The sequence below is a fragment of the Rhinoraja longicauda genome, chromosome 11, assembly GCF_053455715.1.
Source record: "Rhinoraja longicauda isolate Sanriku21f chromosome 11, sRhiLon1.1, whole genome shotgun sequence".
NCBI lineage: Eukaryota > Metazoa > Chordata > Chondrichthyes > Rajiformes > Arhynchobatidae > Rhinoraja > Rhinoraja longicauda.
The window spans coordinates 27,656,847-27,674,559 of record NC_135963.1 but is presented as its reverse complement, the minus strand read 5'-3'; the positions used below and the strand labels follow the sequence as shown (position 1 = coordinate 27,674,559).

Below are 17,713 nucleotides of genomic sequence, written 5' to 3'. Positions count from 1 at the left end.
TGTAATCTTATGTTTTATGTCCCTGTTGATTAAACTCAAAATCTGCCAGTAGCAATATGATACAAAAAACAGTAACAGGTCAGACAGAAGACCGGAAGAGGAGCACCACTTACCCACCCTGTCCCATCAAGCAGCTTCTGCCCTACCTGTGGCAGAGACACAGCTTGGTCTTCCAAGGCTTGCTGGATCGCCTAGTTGCTAACCATTTTAATTCCCCTTCCCCTTTCCATAATGGCCTTTCGTCCTAGGCCTCCTCCATTGCCAGATTGAAGCCACCGCAAACTGAAGAAACTGCTTTCTTGTGCATTGTGAACCTCGAGGATAGAAAAGTTGGGATTGTGAAGCTGGACGAAGAAATGCAGGATGAGGATGCGGGGAAACTAGGGCAAAGACAGCCAGGGCTCAGGGAAGAGGAGTTGGGGGCAGGGAAGAAAGGAGAGGAAAGGTTTGGGCGAAAGAGATGAGAGAAAAGAGTTTGTAGAGGGGAAAGAGTTTGTAGAAGTTACCTAAAATTGGAGAATTCAATGTTCATATCATTGGGTTGTAAGCTACCTATATGAGGTCCTCCAGTTTGTTTGTGGCCTCACTCTGGCAATGAGGGATGCCCAAGTCAGAAAGGTTAGTATGGGAATGGGAACTTTGTGTCTGCTGAGTTACTCCAACATTTTGTGTCTGTTGAGTTACTCCAGCATTTTGTGTCACCTATCCATTTTCTCCAGAAATGCTGCCTGAACTGCTAAGTTACTCCAGCATTTAATGTCTTTCTTTGGTAAATCAGCATCTGCAATTTATTATTACTATCCTCTGAAGACAGGCATTGAGTAAGTCCTTCAAGAAATGGATGCAGTAGTAATGCAAACTTTGCAAGCTTTGAGCAATGCAAAACAAAGACTGCTGTAGGTTTTCTCAAAGTGAAATGAGCTAAAATGAATAACCCTAACACTCCACATAAACACCGTAATGAAAGTGTACTGTGACATTTTCCAGAAGTTCCATTTGAGCTGCCAAATACTTCCAAGTAATGGAGGTTGAAGCATATCAAAGAAGGTCAGCGTTGACTGCAGATGGCATGTACTGAATATGATGCTGCCTCAAGCTTGGACTCAAGTCATATATCCACCTTGCAGAATGAAATGTGCCACATTGTTATGGGGAATAAATGAGGTGAAGATTATTGTTGGAATTCATCAATGTTTATCTTCTTGTGAAAGACTTACTTGGAAGTTTGCAGATGTTGACAACATTAAAACCTCCAATGCAGGTGACATCATTATCCAGTGCCCTCCATAATGTTTGGGACAAAGACCCATCATTTATTTATTTGCCTTTGTACTCCACAATTTGATATTTGTAATAGAAAAAAATCACATGCGGTTAAAGTGCACATTGTCAGATTTTTAATAAAGGCCATTTTTATACATTTTGGTTTCACCATGTAGAAATTACAGCAGTGTTTATACGTAGTCCCCCCATTTCAGGGCACCATAATGTTTGGGACACAGCAATGTCATGTAAATGAAAGAAGTCATGTTTAGTATATTGTTGCACATCCTTTGCATGCAATGACTGCTTGAAGTCTGCGATTCATGGACATCACCAGTCGCTGGGTGTCTTCTCTGGTGATGCTCTGCCATCTTTACCTTATGCTTGTTTTGGGCGCTAGTCCCCTTCAGTTTTCTCTTCGGCATATAAAAGGCATGCTCAATTGGGTTCAGATCAGGTGATTGACTTGGCCACTCAAGAATTGACCATTTTTTAACTTTGAAAAACTCCTTTGTTGCTTTAGCAGTATGTTTGAGATCATTGTGAAACAACCGCCGGCCAATGAGTTTTGAGGCATTTCTTTGAACTTGAGCAGATAGGATGTGTCTATACACTTCAGAATTCACTAATTCACATCAGCAGTTGTATCATCAAGGAAGACAAGTGAGCCAGTATCTTCAGCAGCCATACATGCCCAGGCCATAACACCTCCACCACCTTGTTTCACAGATGAGGTGGTATGCTTTGGATCTTGGGCAGTTCCTTCTCTCCTCCATACTCTGCTCTTGCCATCACTCTGATATATGTTAATTTTCATCCCTTCTGTCCACAAGACCTTTATCCAGAACTGCAGTTGCTCTTTTAAGTACTTCTTGGCAAACTGTAACCCGGCCATCCTATTTTTGCGGCTAACCAGTGGTTTGCATCTTGCATCTGTGTATTTCTGTTCATGAAGTCTTCAGCGGACAGTGGTCATTGACAAATCCACACCTGACTCCTGAAGTTTCTGATCTGTCGGAAAGGTGTTTGGGGATATTTATTTATTATAGAGAGAATTCTTCTGTCATCAGCTGTGGAGGTCTTTCTTGGCCTGCTAGTCACTTTGCAATTAGTAAGCTCACCAGTGCTCTCTTTCTTCTTATTGATGTTCCAAACAGATGATTTTGGTAAGCCTAAGGTTTGGCTGATGTCTTTAACAGTGTTATTCTTGTTTCTCAGTCTCATAATGGTTTCTTTGACTTTCATTGGCACAGCTTTGGTCCTCATGTTGAGAAACAGCAATAAAAGTTTCCAAAGGTGATGGAAAGACTAGAGGAAAGACGAGATGCTGAGCGCTCTCTTATACCTGCATTAAGGAGGCAATTAAACAACACCTGAGCAATTACAAGCGCCTGTGAAGCCATGTGTCCCAAACATTATAGTGCCCTGAAATGGGACTATGTATAAACACTGCTGTAATTTCTACATGGTGAAACCACAATGTATAAAAATGGCCTTTAGTAAAATCTGACAATGTGCACATTAACCAAATGTGATTTTTTTTCCTGTTACTAATCTCAAATTGTGGAGTACAGAGGCAAATAAATAAATGATGGATCTTTGTCCCAAACATTATGGAGGGCACTGTAGGTGTTTAAGGAATCACTAGTGTGATTGCCAAAGCTCCACATTGTATGACCACGATTTTAATTAAAATATCTGAAAACACTTTATTATTAGATTGGCTATAATTCTGTTTCCCAGAACATCTGGCCATTATAAATAAACTAAACTGAAATTATTTGATAGTACATGATATCCTTTTAAAAATGTGATTATTCTGTCAGTCTGGTGAAAAGGACTAACAGCTTAACAATGTTTTGTATACATTAATGTGTAGAGTTTCTTAATGGTTTATTTTTCTTCATCAAAATGATGAAAGTTTAGAATTATTTGAATCCATATCCAATATTGGTGACAAAGAAGATGTGTAAAATATTTATCAATGACCAAAAGGAACAACTTAAATTTTATTAACAGGTTAACAAAATGCAGTGGAAATCAATTGTATTTTAAAAGTAAATGTATGCAATTTCTTACAAAATATTCTGATGTCAATTACCATTTGAATGGATAAAATGTAACCAAAATGATTAAGGGCTGGGGGTTTGAAATGTTGATTACCCAGAGCTGGTGCAATCACTGTAGATATCACAGTAACTCATGCTTTATGAACAAATGTACAACAGGAACTTGTGGAGCATTATTTTGGTAGTTTAATAAACTGACAATACACAAGTCATTTTTGTGTCTTCACTATTCAAATCGAATCCGATTACATTTAAACTTTCACAAGGAGTTTCCAAGTGAAGGTAAAATCAAAGGATAAGGCAAAAACAGAGGATGAGACAAACAGTGTGGATTTTGAATGCCAACCAGCTGTCAACAAAGAACCTTTTTTTGTCAGAGGTCTGGGAACAGGTCATGAGTGCACGTTTCCAAGAATAGTGTTGAAATAAGAGGTCACGTTGAAAGCAGAAAATCACAAACACTGCAGATGAAAATGTGAAAATTACACAGGTATTGCCAATACTCAAAATAACCCTCTTGTTACAACAAAAATAAAATTATCATGATTTATTTGCGTTTTGAACTATGAAACTTATACAATTAAATAGAACAGGCCGATAGTTAATCTGTAAAGTAAATAGGAAACTCACTTTTAAACTAGATGTACTCATTATCTCGATCGCGTATGTTTTCTTTTGTTCTTTTACCACAGAAAATGCATTAATCTTGATTATAATAAAATCAAGGCGAAAGATAACCATCACCCTCTTCGGACGGCTCAGCTTCAGTATTTTGCACTGCTCACTTGTGGCTGGGTTTAGGTTACGGCTCCAAAAATCTGTGCCAAGTTTGCACAATGCAGTTTTCCTTAAAATATGTGAAAAAGCATCAAGAAGCATGATTGATATAACAGAAAGGGATATTAAAGGGATAATATAATTCACGAAGTGCAAAATAGCTTCAAATTCATCATTTTGGCTAAAAGAGGTCTTGAGTTCCTTATTTGTGTTGCTACACATTTTGTGAACCCATTATTCAGTGTTGTGTTTATTCACAAAATGCTGGAGTAACTCAGCAGGTCAGGCAGCATCTCGGGAGAGAAGGAATGGGTGACGTTTCGGGTCGAGTCCCTTCTTCAGACTTTTGGGTCTCGACCCAAAACGTCACCCATTCCTTCTCACCCGAGATGCTGCCTGACCTGCTGAGTTACTCCAGCATTTTGTGAATAAATACCTTCGATTTGTACCAGCATCTGCAGTTATCTTCTTATTCAGTGTTGTGTATAGCTTCTCCTTAGAAAAAGACGCTGCTATAAACTTTTAACAATAAACGATTAGCTTGTGTGCACAAGTAGCACTTCAGCGCCCATTGATGAAATTCAACTTTCCACTTAATTTAAAAGGATGGATTCGAAGAATGGACATAGTACAGAGACCACTTAATCCATTTTATGTTATCAGAAAACATCATCTACTCCTGATTTGGAATTCACTATAATTCGTGAGACAATTCCGATCTCTAATTTGAGAAATATACAGTTTTAATTTTATATACATTAGTTGTAATCTAAATTCATTTTATTGTGTTTCAACTCGTATAAGATTATAAAATGACTGGACAAGCTAGATGCAGGAAAAATGTTCCCGCTGTTGGGGGAGTCCAGAACCAGGGGCCACAGTCTAAGAATAAAGGGGAGGCCATTTAAAACTGAGATGAGAAAAAACTTTTTCACCCAGAGAGTTGTGAATTTGTGGAATTCTCTGCTACAGAAGGCAGTAGAGGCCAATTCACTGGATGATTTTAAAAGAGAGTTAGATAGAGCTCTAAGGGTTAGCGGAATCACGGGATATGGGGAGAAAGCAGGCACGGGTTACTGATTGTGGATGATCAGCCATGATCACAATGAATGGCGGTGCTGGCTCGTAGGACCAAATGACCTCCTCCTGCACCTATTTTCTCTGTTTTCTATGTTTTAACTTGCTGTCTAGTTTTCAGTACTTATGCTCTATCTGAATACAAGATTCGTTCTGGTCTGGTTTCATTTTTAGAGTCGCATTTTACGTACAATTCCGTATAATTCCTCCGCTGGAAATTAGGGATCAACACAACTTCTTTTTCTCCGCACCGGGTCGTAAGCCTTGAATATTTCTTGAATATAGTTGAAAGAATTGCTCAACGTTTGGAAGTAATGTCGCTACTGGTATGCACTAAGCATCGTATATTTTAACAGAAATGTTGGTATGAATAACCACACTCATTTGCTCAAGTTGTATTCAAGGTACGCCGGAGTATCCCAATGTTTTGGCATTAAATCGACTTGCCATGTGTCAGACGCGATAAGTTTCCATTGCTTTGGCCTCAGAAATAACAACTGCCGACTTACGGCGCAAGAGGGCGCTAGAGCACAGAGCAAGAACAGGGAAAGGAGCTTGATTTAATTCATCATTTAACATTCGGCACAAAACAACTTTTCTGCAATAATTCGTGACGACTTTTAAAACTAAAATGCCGCAGTGACTTTGTTTGCAATTCTTTATGGTGGTGGAAGACAAAACAGCATTTGCAGTTTTTATGCTAATTTAACACCAGCACCAGCTGCATGAGCTCACTTTTGCTTTACAAGTTATCATTTGGGGCAATAAATATCACACCTGACGCCACGGTTTAATAATTCACAATTATCCACGTCGAGCAATGAAATATTTGACGAGGATCTTTTTAAAAACCTTTTTGAGAATGCAACCAAAAGCACATGATCCGACTACATCTCTAACTGAACTTTGTTGATATTTGCAGTATGAAATATATCACGGTTATGAATAAAAGGAATAGGTGCAGATTATGTTTTATGTAAAATAATTTTATGGCCGTTAAGACAATTATAAAATTAAATCTTCATTGGACTCTAACGGACAATTTACTGTGAATTGCGCTAAATGATAGAGCTATTTGCGTTCCTTTTCCTGTTTCACGCGGCAGTGGCACGTTGCCGATTTTAGATAATTAAATACCAGACACACACCTCGAAATTAAACAATTAAATTAATCCTTTCTTCCAAGGTGTCGGGCATGTGATCGTACTTATGTAATCTTGATTTTGTCAGGGTTTTTCTGAAGTGCGTTGTATAAAAATTATGAAACTCAACTTGAAAGTCAAGTTTCATCACGAGTTCTACTGCCCGGGACCTGAAACATGATTGCATAAATGGGAATTATATATTTTAGCAATCCTCTATATGAATGAATTAACTAAACCAAACGCCATTTATTGACTATATTGAATTTTGCAAATCTCAAAGAGAGTCCACGTATGAAACGCAATGCGATTTCCATTTGATCCAAGCAGCGGTGCGGAGCAGATTCTGTTTTTTTCTGTGCGAACCCAGATGCTTGCAACTAACCTAAATGTGAGGCTCGTATGATCACTGAATTTCTATGATCCTTAATACTCTTCAACAATGATGAAACTTTTCATTTGTGTTCCCAAATTCACCATTTGGGAGTGAGGTCCGTAATTGTTGGAATCACGCGCTCATTCAAACTCACTGATTACTCAATCAATGATTCCTTATGCAACTCGGCTGTTTCAAGTATTTCTTGTTCCAGGTTTCGTAAATATAAATGCTTATCAATGATTAATTATTATTAAAAGTTTTACAAAATGATTTTCGGGATAGTCAGTGAATTATTTCTATTTATTTCCTTTGACGACTGATTTTGACCAACTTTTTAAAAAAAGACAATAATGTTTTACTAAATATTCATTTTCATTTAGATTACTTTGGCGTATTTTATCACAGCCGACCAAACCATCTAAAAGGGTTTATATATGCCTTAGTTTTAATTATAATTTTGTTTATAAACCCCCTTCCTGAATGCTTATTTGGAACATCAGAAGGTGTCAGATATACCGGCAAGAATAAGTCTCTTCAATTACCGTAAATATTTTCTTCGCGAGGTTTCAGGAATCGGCATTTAATCCTTGTTTTTTTTTTAACTTGTTGTTTTCACTTTGGATTTTTTAATATTCTAGTTTATCGTAGCTTATTTTTCTTATTACAAAGAGTAAAGCAAGCTTCAAATCTTTTGAGATGACGGTGAAATAGCCAATATTATTTCAGTTAAATAGAGCAAGGGCTACATAACTGCAAAACATTATTGTTTCGGCGTTATGCACTTGGTGAGTTCTTCACTATTTAAGGAATATGTATAGTTGGGGGTGCGAAATTAGTTCATAACCGGTTAAATAAAGCGGAAGAGAGAATGTAATGGTTTTTTTGGTAAATGGTAAAGCAGGATGGTATAAACATCCAAATGCTATCAAAGCTCTGGTTCAAAATGTGACACGTTTTCAGTGATGATTGGAATAATCTGCGGTCTGACGGAGACGAGGTCAAAGACCAAATATTGTGATTTTATACAACCACGGTGACGATTCTGTGCTAATGCACGCGGCAGTAATCCCAAGTACAGAAACCCCGAATTAGTTCAGCTGTGAAAGTTTATTCAGATGTTCGGCATTTTTATGGTACAGACGATCTGCAGCCATCCTAAACACATGGTCCGTTTTCAATTAAAGTGGTGTTAGCAACCCAATCAAATTAGCTCACTATTAAAGCCCCACTTTATTAATTCGTTGTATTGTAGTCATATTGTGTTTCACAGTCTGGAAGATTTAGGGAGAAGACTTTAGAACTTGCAAAATGTTTTGTTTTGACTGATTGACTGGGAATTATTGTCAAGGACCTTTATCTAGCATTTACTTGATACCAATGCCGATATAATTCTGTTAGTGCAACAACTAAAAAATACTAAACTTTTTTTGTTCTCGGAGGTAAAATTTATGAACTGCTCATAAAAACCTTGCTGTTTTCAATTATGTTTCATATTTCCTTTTCTGCAATCAGAGGTAGTTTATAGGTTTAACGCCGTCCTTTTAGACATGATGTTTACACAGTTATAGTTGATGTAAGAAAGTAAATAGATCACTCTGCCAGAGAGCCGTTTAGTAGGATTAGGTTGCCATAGCTACCAGTCTGGCGAGTTGTACAATCTTAATTCATCAATACTCTTTATTACTCTTTGGTCGCTCTTTATAAAATATAGATACTCATGAAGTCAGTCCAATGATCTTTTTTTATAAAAGCTTGCAAACTTAATGCATTTCATAAATTGTTTGTGATTTATTTTCGTTCATTACATAAGCTTCCTACAACATCTCAGCAATTTTGTATATTCACCGAAATTAAACATTTTTTAATTTCGTTATTAACTATGGGTTTGATAGCCACGGCTGCGTTATTTGCACTTCCTTAACTTGGAAAGAACAGATTTCCAAGGCAATTATTTATATCAATAATAAACTATTGTGCTGTGCCTGTTTTGTTTGATTAGTGAGTTAATTCAAGATACATATCCAGTAGTTTGTTTACAAAATAACCTTTATTTCTATCAAATTCAAACACATAACTTTAACTGTCGTACACAAAAATGCTAGAACGAACACAGATCAGCGGCAAGCTTCTATATACATTGCAAGTGTACAAACATTGCGCTACTGACTTGGTGTAGCTTTTGCCTAAATACAATTATAAACGCACCTAAATTCCCGTACGTTTGTCATATACACATTTCCCTTCCTCTACTTGAAGCAGTCGCAAAATAAGCCCCGACTTAAATCTACAATATATTTACTCCGCACATTGTGTAGTGCGTAGAACGTTGACCGCTGCTCCAGTCGAATATCGTATTTTCTACATTTACATTAATAATTTAGGATTAATTCCGTTGTGTTTAGACATTACACAAGAATCTAAGTACATAATAATCAAATGAACTTCGTGATTATGGCTATGAATTACAATACCAGCGAAATATACTGTTATAACAAAATTGCACGTTAGCACTTTATTGTACAATGTTTATTAATGCTGTTAAATATATAACTCCTCTCGTGCATGTTTTAAAAATAGTAAAACAGGCAATGAGACAATTTCCAACATTCCACCTGTGCTTTGTGGCGGTTTTAAGACGCCGTTGAGTTTTGCAACTTACTGTTTTTCCGGGTTATTATTTACAACTGATCCGTAAAGTCCATTGGTATACACTTGATCTTTGTGCAAATTGGACCTATCTCGCATGAGGTCGCTGAAGGCGTAATCCATGGGTGGACGAAAGCCCAATGTTGGGACCAGACCCGTTGTAGAATAAGGCGTCATGAAAGCAAGTCCCCTACTTTGGGCTGAATATGCTAAGCGAAGAGGATTGAGTCCTAGATGTGGCCCAATGGCATAAGTACTGGGATCTGCAGTAAAATGGGCCGCGTTGGGCTGGAGAGGGGAGAAAGCAGACCTGTTGCCCAGAGTCCCAATAGCAGGAGGCACGGTCCCAGCTACCAGAGATCTATGTGATGTAGGTCCTTGAACAGTCTGGTGAGTCCTATCTCTTTGCCAGGTTTCTTCGGATGTCTTTTCTTGTTCTCTATTGTTCAGGATCTGTTCAATAGCCTGGACAACGTCCCCTCCGCAACCCTGGAGGACGAGCTCGAGAACGCTTCTTTTGTGTGAAGGGAAGACCCTGGTGAGTATTTCTATGGGAGTCCTTTGACGGGCAGCTGTAGACGGGGTCCCATCTCTCTCGTCCTTGTCGGCCTCTGACCCAGAATCAGAGCCCAGCGGCGTGATTGTCCTTGGACTATCTTCTCCTTCCTTCAGAACTTTACAGATTGGGGAACTAAGGAATGATTCTCCGTCTCCGTTCTCAGACCCAGATCCGTGACGAACATCAGGGGACGAGGTCCCGGGTACACTGCCAGCACCTGACTCGCTGTCACCGGCCATCGGCTTCACCAAGGACTGTTGAGGAGTAACAGCTCTCGGCATTAAACTTTTTTGAAATAACTCGTACTTCTGGAGTTTAGTTTCTGCAAATCAAGTTTAAAATGTATTAAACTGTTGCTATATGTTGCGATTATTTTTTCTTTAAGCTTTGCTACATCTAAAGTAACCATCAACGCATTCGCGACCAAGTTCAAAATATGTATTTTACAGGTTGTGGTTTTGATAGGTAACAATTAACCACCGGTAAATGCGTTTTTACATTTACATGCCGTTTTGTCAGAATCCCGAAACTAAATAATCCCACACATAAATAATCTCATTTTCAAAACTCGAAACCGCATCTTAAATTTGAGATTGGGTCTGCTAAGCGCAATGCTTGTAATTCAGTAGAAACGACGTGGCTTGGTTGTTGGTTTAATTACCTAAAATGGCACTAGTAAAAAATAAATTCTTCATTTTCAGGGGCGACTTCTGCGAAAATGGATCAATGGCAACAAATAGGTTTAATATGGAAGTTAAGCAGAAAATGAAACTTCAGACTTGTATCAATTGTAGTGAAAATATTTTAAATAAATCCGTCCCCACTTTATGTAAAATAATTACAAATTAGCACTAAATTGCCCTTTAGTGATTACGTTCATTTACTTGGACGGCTGTTGCTGTTAATATCACCAAAGCAAACATTTATGTCTCGGTCCTTTCATATAAGAATGTACCAAGCTCATATTCTTAAACCTTCTCTTATTTTGCACAATGTTTGTGCATTGATACCCGTGAGACCATTAAATTGGAAATCTCCAAAATAATCTAATGCTCACTTCGAATTGAATGAGTTGCATTTGGAATCCGAAAACAACATTTTCTTAAGTCGTATCACTTTTCGGCGGAAGGAGAAACGCGCTTTTAATTGTGTTGGTTTGAAAGTTTTAATTCCAAAGGGATTAATTGTTTATTAATTATTACATTAAATTAAATAACATCCGAGGCCTAAGTAACTCCATTGAATATTAGTGATGAGGCAGCCTGGACAATACCAGGGAGAAACTTCTCTCGTAAATACTTCCCGAGCGGCAATTTGCTTTTAACACGTTTTCATTGCGGGTTTGTAAACCAGATCCTCAGAAACTGTCCCGCTGATTTGCTCCAGCTTTTGCGTCTATCCTCAGAAACTAATACTATGAATTATATTAAAACTTAAAGTATCTAAATAAATGTAAACCTAAATTATTTCTGAAATTCTACAGTTACACTCTGAAATAAGTACTCCTCTGATTTTGTGATGGAGAACTTTTTACAAACACGGATCTTTTTATCCAACTGCTAACTTAGGATTTAAACTTAACACGTACTTCGCTGGCGAGAACTATCGTACGAATTATTATCGTAACTGCGATCAAACTTTTTTTTTTAGATCAAAAGTTTCTAAAAGATTTGAAAAACAAAGTAGTACCTGCGTTACCCTCGGAGCAGACAGAACCAAACACGTCGTAAGATCGAGATGGCATCATGCCGTTGGCAGCTGCCAGAGCCAATCCTTCCGCCGTCCCGTACAGAAGTTGCAGCTCCCGGGCTTCGTTCTCCTCCTGTGCTTGCTGCCTCCTCAGGGCCACCTGGGCCGCCATCACCCTCTGTCTCTCAGCGATCAGGGTGCACTTGGCACACATGCAATCCTTCCAGCGACAGTAACGCTTGTGCCCCTTCAAAGCTGAGACGACCCCGTGGTTCCTGCATCGGGCGCACTTGGGAGTCCTGGGGTACTTCTCGGTGGCGCGTAGAAGCAAAGGCGGAGCACGGAGGAGCGTCCCAGCCACCGACACAGGTATAGCTGTCTGCGTGGCCTGGGCGCTGGAAAGGTCCGGACGCAATTCCATTACTCTGGGATCGAAGCTGCTAATTCGAAAAATGGTGGCTGACAATTTCACCCTCAAACTACCCGTGAAAGCTCCGTTGGAAATAGTTGAGATTGCGAGGTATTAATGCGCAGACGGGGCGATTGAGGTGTGTAGGAGCGGTTTTGTGAAGGAGTGAGATGAGTGTATGACATTAGCATTAACGCTGGTCGTTGCGGGGTGAATGAGCCCAGTCCCGCGCTCTCTCTGTTGTTGCTGGTTATGTTTTCATTAGAATGAAATTGACAACATGTGGCTCCTGCGATTGGCCGAATGGCACGCGGCTGAAAGCGCACTTTTGATTGGCCCTGGTTACTGTTACCTCGTGTCCACCTGAGAGCTCCAAAATAACCAGGCGAAATGTACAATAGTATCCGAGCAGCACCTCTGTTATCCCACTAAACTAAACTCCCACTGTGCATGATTTTGGTGACTGGTGTTTTTGAAGGGGTTAGTTTTTTTCACAACACAATGTCCATTAAAAGTGTTTACTTTGCAGACTCTCGTTGTAATAACACGATGCACAGAGTAAGTCAGACTTTGGACTCTGGGTAAGTTACAGCATACTTTTTATTTCCTCTGCTCTTTTCCAAATCGGGTCGAAATCAGTTGGCTGTCATCAACAGATACGGCATTCGATTCGGATGGACTAATATACTTGCAACATTTCGGCAAGCCCATTTTTGTATTTTTCCATTGTCAATCTTTGGCTGTGAACACGAGAGGCGCTATGTAAAATGTAAAATTATTGCTACATTAAATAATGATAGTTTAAAACACGAGACCTTGCAATCACATGTTCAGTTCACCAGCATCACACCATAAACACGAACTGCGCTGTCTTTATTCACGAATGGTAACTTGATTCCGATGAAGACAAATTGTGTACGAGGAAAAAAGAAATCGTTTCACTGTCTTAAGGTTGCACCAGAATATTGGGTATCAAATGTATGACCTGTATTATTTGCTGTAAATAACTTTAATCAAACTAAAAACAAAATGTTGTACCATGCGTAATTGGCTGTTTTATATCTAACATAGCACATTTGTCAACCAAATATAATGAACCAAACGATAATGAAGAGTTGGACTTTTGCCAGTACAAGTCAAAGAATCGTTTTAGTGGAAAACGATCCAACAGTGTCCCGTCTGGAAGAGCAGAGAGTGTCTGAAAACGGAAGTAACAACATCGCCCCAGAAGTAGGTTCCCGGAAATGGCGGACGGACATTAGTACATAACTTCTCATATAAGCACATGGTGATTAATGCGCAACTTTATTTTACCAGTCCCGCCCACATTGTATACTATTGCCTTCATATCTAAAGGCACAGAGGAGCATAAAGAAACTGTTGTTTGTCGATTCCAAGTGAAAGACTTAACAGCAATGTAAATGGACCCTGGGATATCGAACCTTCAAATCATGTATTATGCGAACGGTATCGTCAACATGTTTAGTTAAGACCTAAAACTAGAAATGGCTAAATCTGTAATATAGCCCAAATTAAAAAAATTACAGATTTTTAAATGTTAAAACAATGTTTTAAATGTTCTGTTTGACCATATATTCAAGGTCGGCCCCCATTCCTCGACAGATCATTGCGTGTTAGAGGTACGGATTTACTCTCAGAATATTAACATTCAAGATTCGAGAGTGTTTTTTTTGTCCATAATTGGTGATAATTAAAATGGATTGACAAAACAAGCTAAGCTATCCATCTGATTTAATTAATTATACCTAAATTTAGGGTTCGCAATGGCACATAGTTCATGTTAATATAATTATAAAATAGGTTGAAATTACAGGACAAACAGTTAAATGAAGATTAATCAAAAAATAAATTGATAATATTCGGATCGTGCTGGGATGCCATTCCTCAATCTACATAAATCAATCAACTGTCAAACACCTCCTCCCTTGTTAGAACAGCCGGGGTAATTTAACTGGTAATTTTATCCGCTGTTCGCGTTTATTCACTGCAAGGTGCATCGTTTAGTCTGAATTGACTGGTTTATTAAGAGCAAATTTCGCGCCTTGATAACGAATACCCCGTTTCAATTAAGAAAACGAATAGAATTACATGTTTGTGTTGTTATTTAATTCAATAGATATTGACTTCCATTGGGATATGTGAAATCATGCAGTCCTTGGCTAGAATAATATAATGTTGATGGTTGGACTCAATTGGATTATGGTAGAATAAGTGACATTCCAAACATATATCAGTTCGCAGAAAGGCTGTTTTGTGTTCGTACTGTACAGATTCTCTGTGTGCGTACGTCATTAAAAAAACAGTGGCCTTAATAATTTGTAACGCTTGAGTAAATGGATTCATTAAAATATAATTGAAGCCGGTATCAGAACGAAAAAGAGAAAATTATGGAAATACACGACCGAACAGTCAGCACCTATGAAGAGAAATGGAAGGTTGTAAATAACTTCTCTCCGAACTTAGCCCTTTACCAAACAGGTTCAGGACTACATAAACTAAACATTTACGTCCATTGAACTAAATATACGGGGTTTTTGCGTTTTAAGAAAAGATTAAAACAATGAAACGATTAAAGGATTTTCATTGATCAGTTTAAAATAATAGGTGTATCACAACTCCCGATTTTGACTTTCATTTCAGTTCAATACTCATTGACTTTGGCCAAAATCAAACAGTCGATTAGTTCAGAGGTGAGAGTGTATCCATGTAAATAATCTTTAACCGAAAGTCAGTAACAATGTAACGTCAGTAACAACAATAACGCCAGTTGAAAGAAAAAAAAATCTAAAGTGCAGTGCTTTGTCAAAGTTTTAACGTTATTTTTTTAGCTGCATATATCTGAACATTGTTCATGTTATAAAATGTAATGATCATTTCATCTATACCAAAAGGGGTAGTCAAGTCAACGTTACCAAATCTTGGCTGTCGCAAACATACAATTGAATCAGTTTCAACCATTTGGCGACGTGTGGCTATCGGTGAACTATATAATTGTCAGTGGTTATCTGTTTCGGTTCTGCATTAGACAGATTACAGACATAATAGACGGAGAATGATTTATTGACAAACCTTACAAAAACGATAATAACACAGGAAACGCTGGAAGGGTTTCAGGTCGTAGACGCTTCATCAGCATGTAACCCTTCTCATGAAGGGTCGTCGACCTGAAACGTTAACTCTGTTTCTCTTCCCACAGATGCGACCCGGCCTGCTGAATATTGATTCATTTGTAAATCTCCAACAAATGCCTTTTTGTATGTTCCTTCCAAATGTGATAATTCGCTGTTTGCGTTTATAAAAACTAAAAGCAACCAAATATAAAATCATCAAAATGTACAACATATTTTTAAACCAATCTTCCCACGGAAAAATAAAACAGGTGAATATGTTTACTCATTTCAGAGATTTAACGTTCGTCTAGTTTAACTGAAACGATATTGACCATTTGGTGGTACCGATGACCGCAGTTGTAAGTGTAAAAAGAAAGAGAAACATAGAAAGGCGCAGTGGCGTCTACATTGAGTCAGATGTTAGGTTGGAAGTCGGTTTCTTTACAACATTCAAACTGCATTTTCGGTATTTATTATATCCTGTTTCTGTTCCTTCTATTGTACGGAAAATTCGCGTGTTGGTATCTGTTCAACAAAGCATCTTACGAAATGTACTCTTTCAAATGCACTGAGAGCTCACAGACACATGTACATTGTTTGATTTTAGTCAAATTACGTACTTATCCTTTAAAAAGTATTCCTATTCCAGCAAATATTCTCGCTTTAGGCTGTTAATCGGGCAACAAAATTGCCCAATATTCTTGCTTATCCCAGTACTTTTTATCTGGATCTATCCTTAAGTGTTTATTATCTGTTCTCTCTCTCCTTTTGACAGATGACAGTCCTCATGTACCTGCTAATGTCAGTGGTCTTTAAGGTTTCATTTGTTCCAGGGCTGTTCCATTGACTTTTTCATTGTTTACTGAATGAATCAGTGTAAGTAAATGCCATCTGTTTCCCGCTGGTTTAATCTGCACCTTTAATTACCCAGCCAAGAGTCTAATAGAGATGATATTAAACTAAATCTTTTTGACATTAAAAGTAATTATCTCAGGACGAATCTTACACGAATGAAAATTACCTCAAGATATCCGATTTTGAAGCTCACTTTCACAGACGTCACTCAAGTAGCTTTACACAATATTTAAGTTTTAACAGCCGGATATCATCAAGCAGTTTATGTCAATGGTGTTGATTACAATGTTTCATACGTGTTGAATTAGAGCATCGGCCTACAAAAAAACGATTTTTAACATTAGGAATTTTATATTTTCAACAACAATATGGTTTTGAAAACCACATTTGACGTTTCAGTATTGAGGCTCACTTTAAGCCAAGACTCATGTTAGATATATTGTAACAATTTACGCAAAACATACAGCATTCTTGCTTGAATTTGTTTAAGCGCAGTTTATTTTTAAATACATACGATGAAGTTGGAAAACAAACGATTCATCTCAGCATGAATTAGGGTATTATGTCGCGAAAACTAGTTACAGAAACAATTGAAGGATGCGTGTTTATTATATGTGCGGAAACAAAAGATGAGCAGACACGAATCGTGTAAGCACGTTCAGGCAGTATTAACTGCCAAACCTTAAATTAGCTAGTTTTGAACAGAACTAAGTCGAAAAAAAAGTGATTTAATCTTTTGATCAACGTGCATTTATTATAATTTGTGTTTAAATTGAACTAGAATTTCAATGTAGCTGAACCGTATTTTCCTGAGAACAGTTCATTTTTGAAGAAGCTGTTCTGGAGCAAATCCAACAACACTTTCTTAAAGCCTAGAGACGATTGTGTTTTCCGGGTTTTTAAATGTGCACAAAGGAAAGATTGACCCAACATATGTAGCAGCATGTTGCTGACCCCAAGTCCCGAGTGCTGTATTCTCACGGCTCACTGGCGACTGAAGCCCCACCTGAAGACAGCCCAGTCCCGTACTGCCATTGAGCCGCTCCCCGGAGCGGGAGCTGAAACAATTAGGTTACTACAAGGTTAGAGTAGCACATATAACATCAGATAAGCTTTGGGAAACCCAACACTTATGCACGCTTCGTCTCCTAACTAAGTGTTCATTAGGTTGTTAACCTCTTTGAGAAGCTAGGGGCATATGATAATGTCTTCTTCACAAATACAATCTTTCCCTTAAGGCAGTTCACCAAACCTAAAAATAACTACAGAATAGAGAATTGGGCTTAGTGCTATCTTTCATTACTTGCATAATAACTACGAAGGAAATGTTTAATTTAAACTTTATATTTTCATTTATGCGATGTTATGTTAACCAACGCAAATGTTAATTAGCTGGTTCTATATGGTAATATAAGATCACCGTTTCGTTCTCATTTATGCCCCGATGCGTCCATGTTGGGAAGGTGCTGCCTAAAATAGATCTAGAATGGCTTGTATGAGTTAGTTTTATTTATTTTTTTAGCTCCTTCATGCATCGATATTCCACCCATGTACGGTTATATGTGCCTATACATTTTTCTTATTGTTACACCAAGTGTACAAATCAGTGCTGGCTATAGATATGGATTTACGCGAATTTTACCCGCACCACCCGAATATACATTAAACTGAATGTGAGCATACTCAGTGCAACGCCTTAGTATCTTGTATTGATTGC

The 17,713-nt window shown here is 38.1% G+C and overlaps 1 protein-coding gene across 1 annotated transcript; it reads right to left on the bottom strand.

Annotated features, from left to right (window-relative positions):
- Positions 1-9,326: 9,326 nt before the first annotated feature.
- Positions 9,327-12,022, bottom strand: dmrta2 (DMRT-like family A2). Its single transcript, XM_078407967.1, has 2 exons — positions 11,602-12,022; positions 9,327-10,234 (listed from the first exon to the last, which is right to left on the bottom strand). The coding sequence occupies exons 1-2, from the start codon at positions 12,020-12,022 to the stop codon at positions 9,363-9,365; spliced, it is 1,293 nt and encodes a 430-aa protein (XP_078264093.1). The 3' UTR covers positions 9,327-9,362.
- Positions 12,023-17,713: the final 5,691 nt, after the last annotated feature.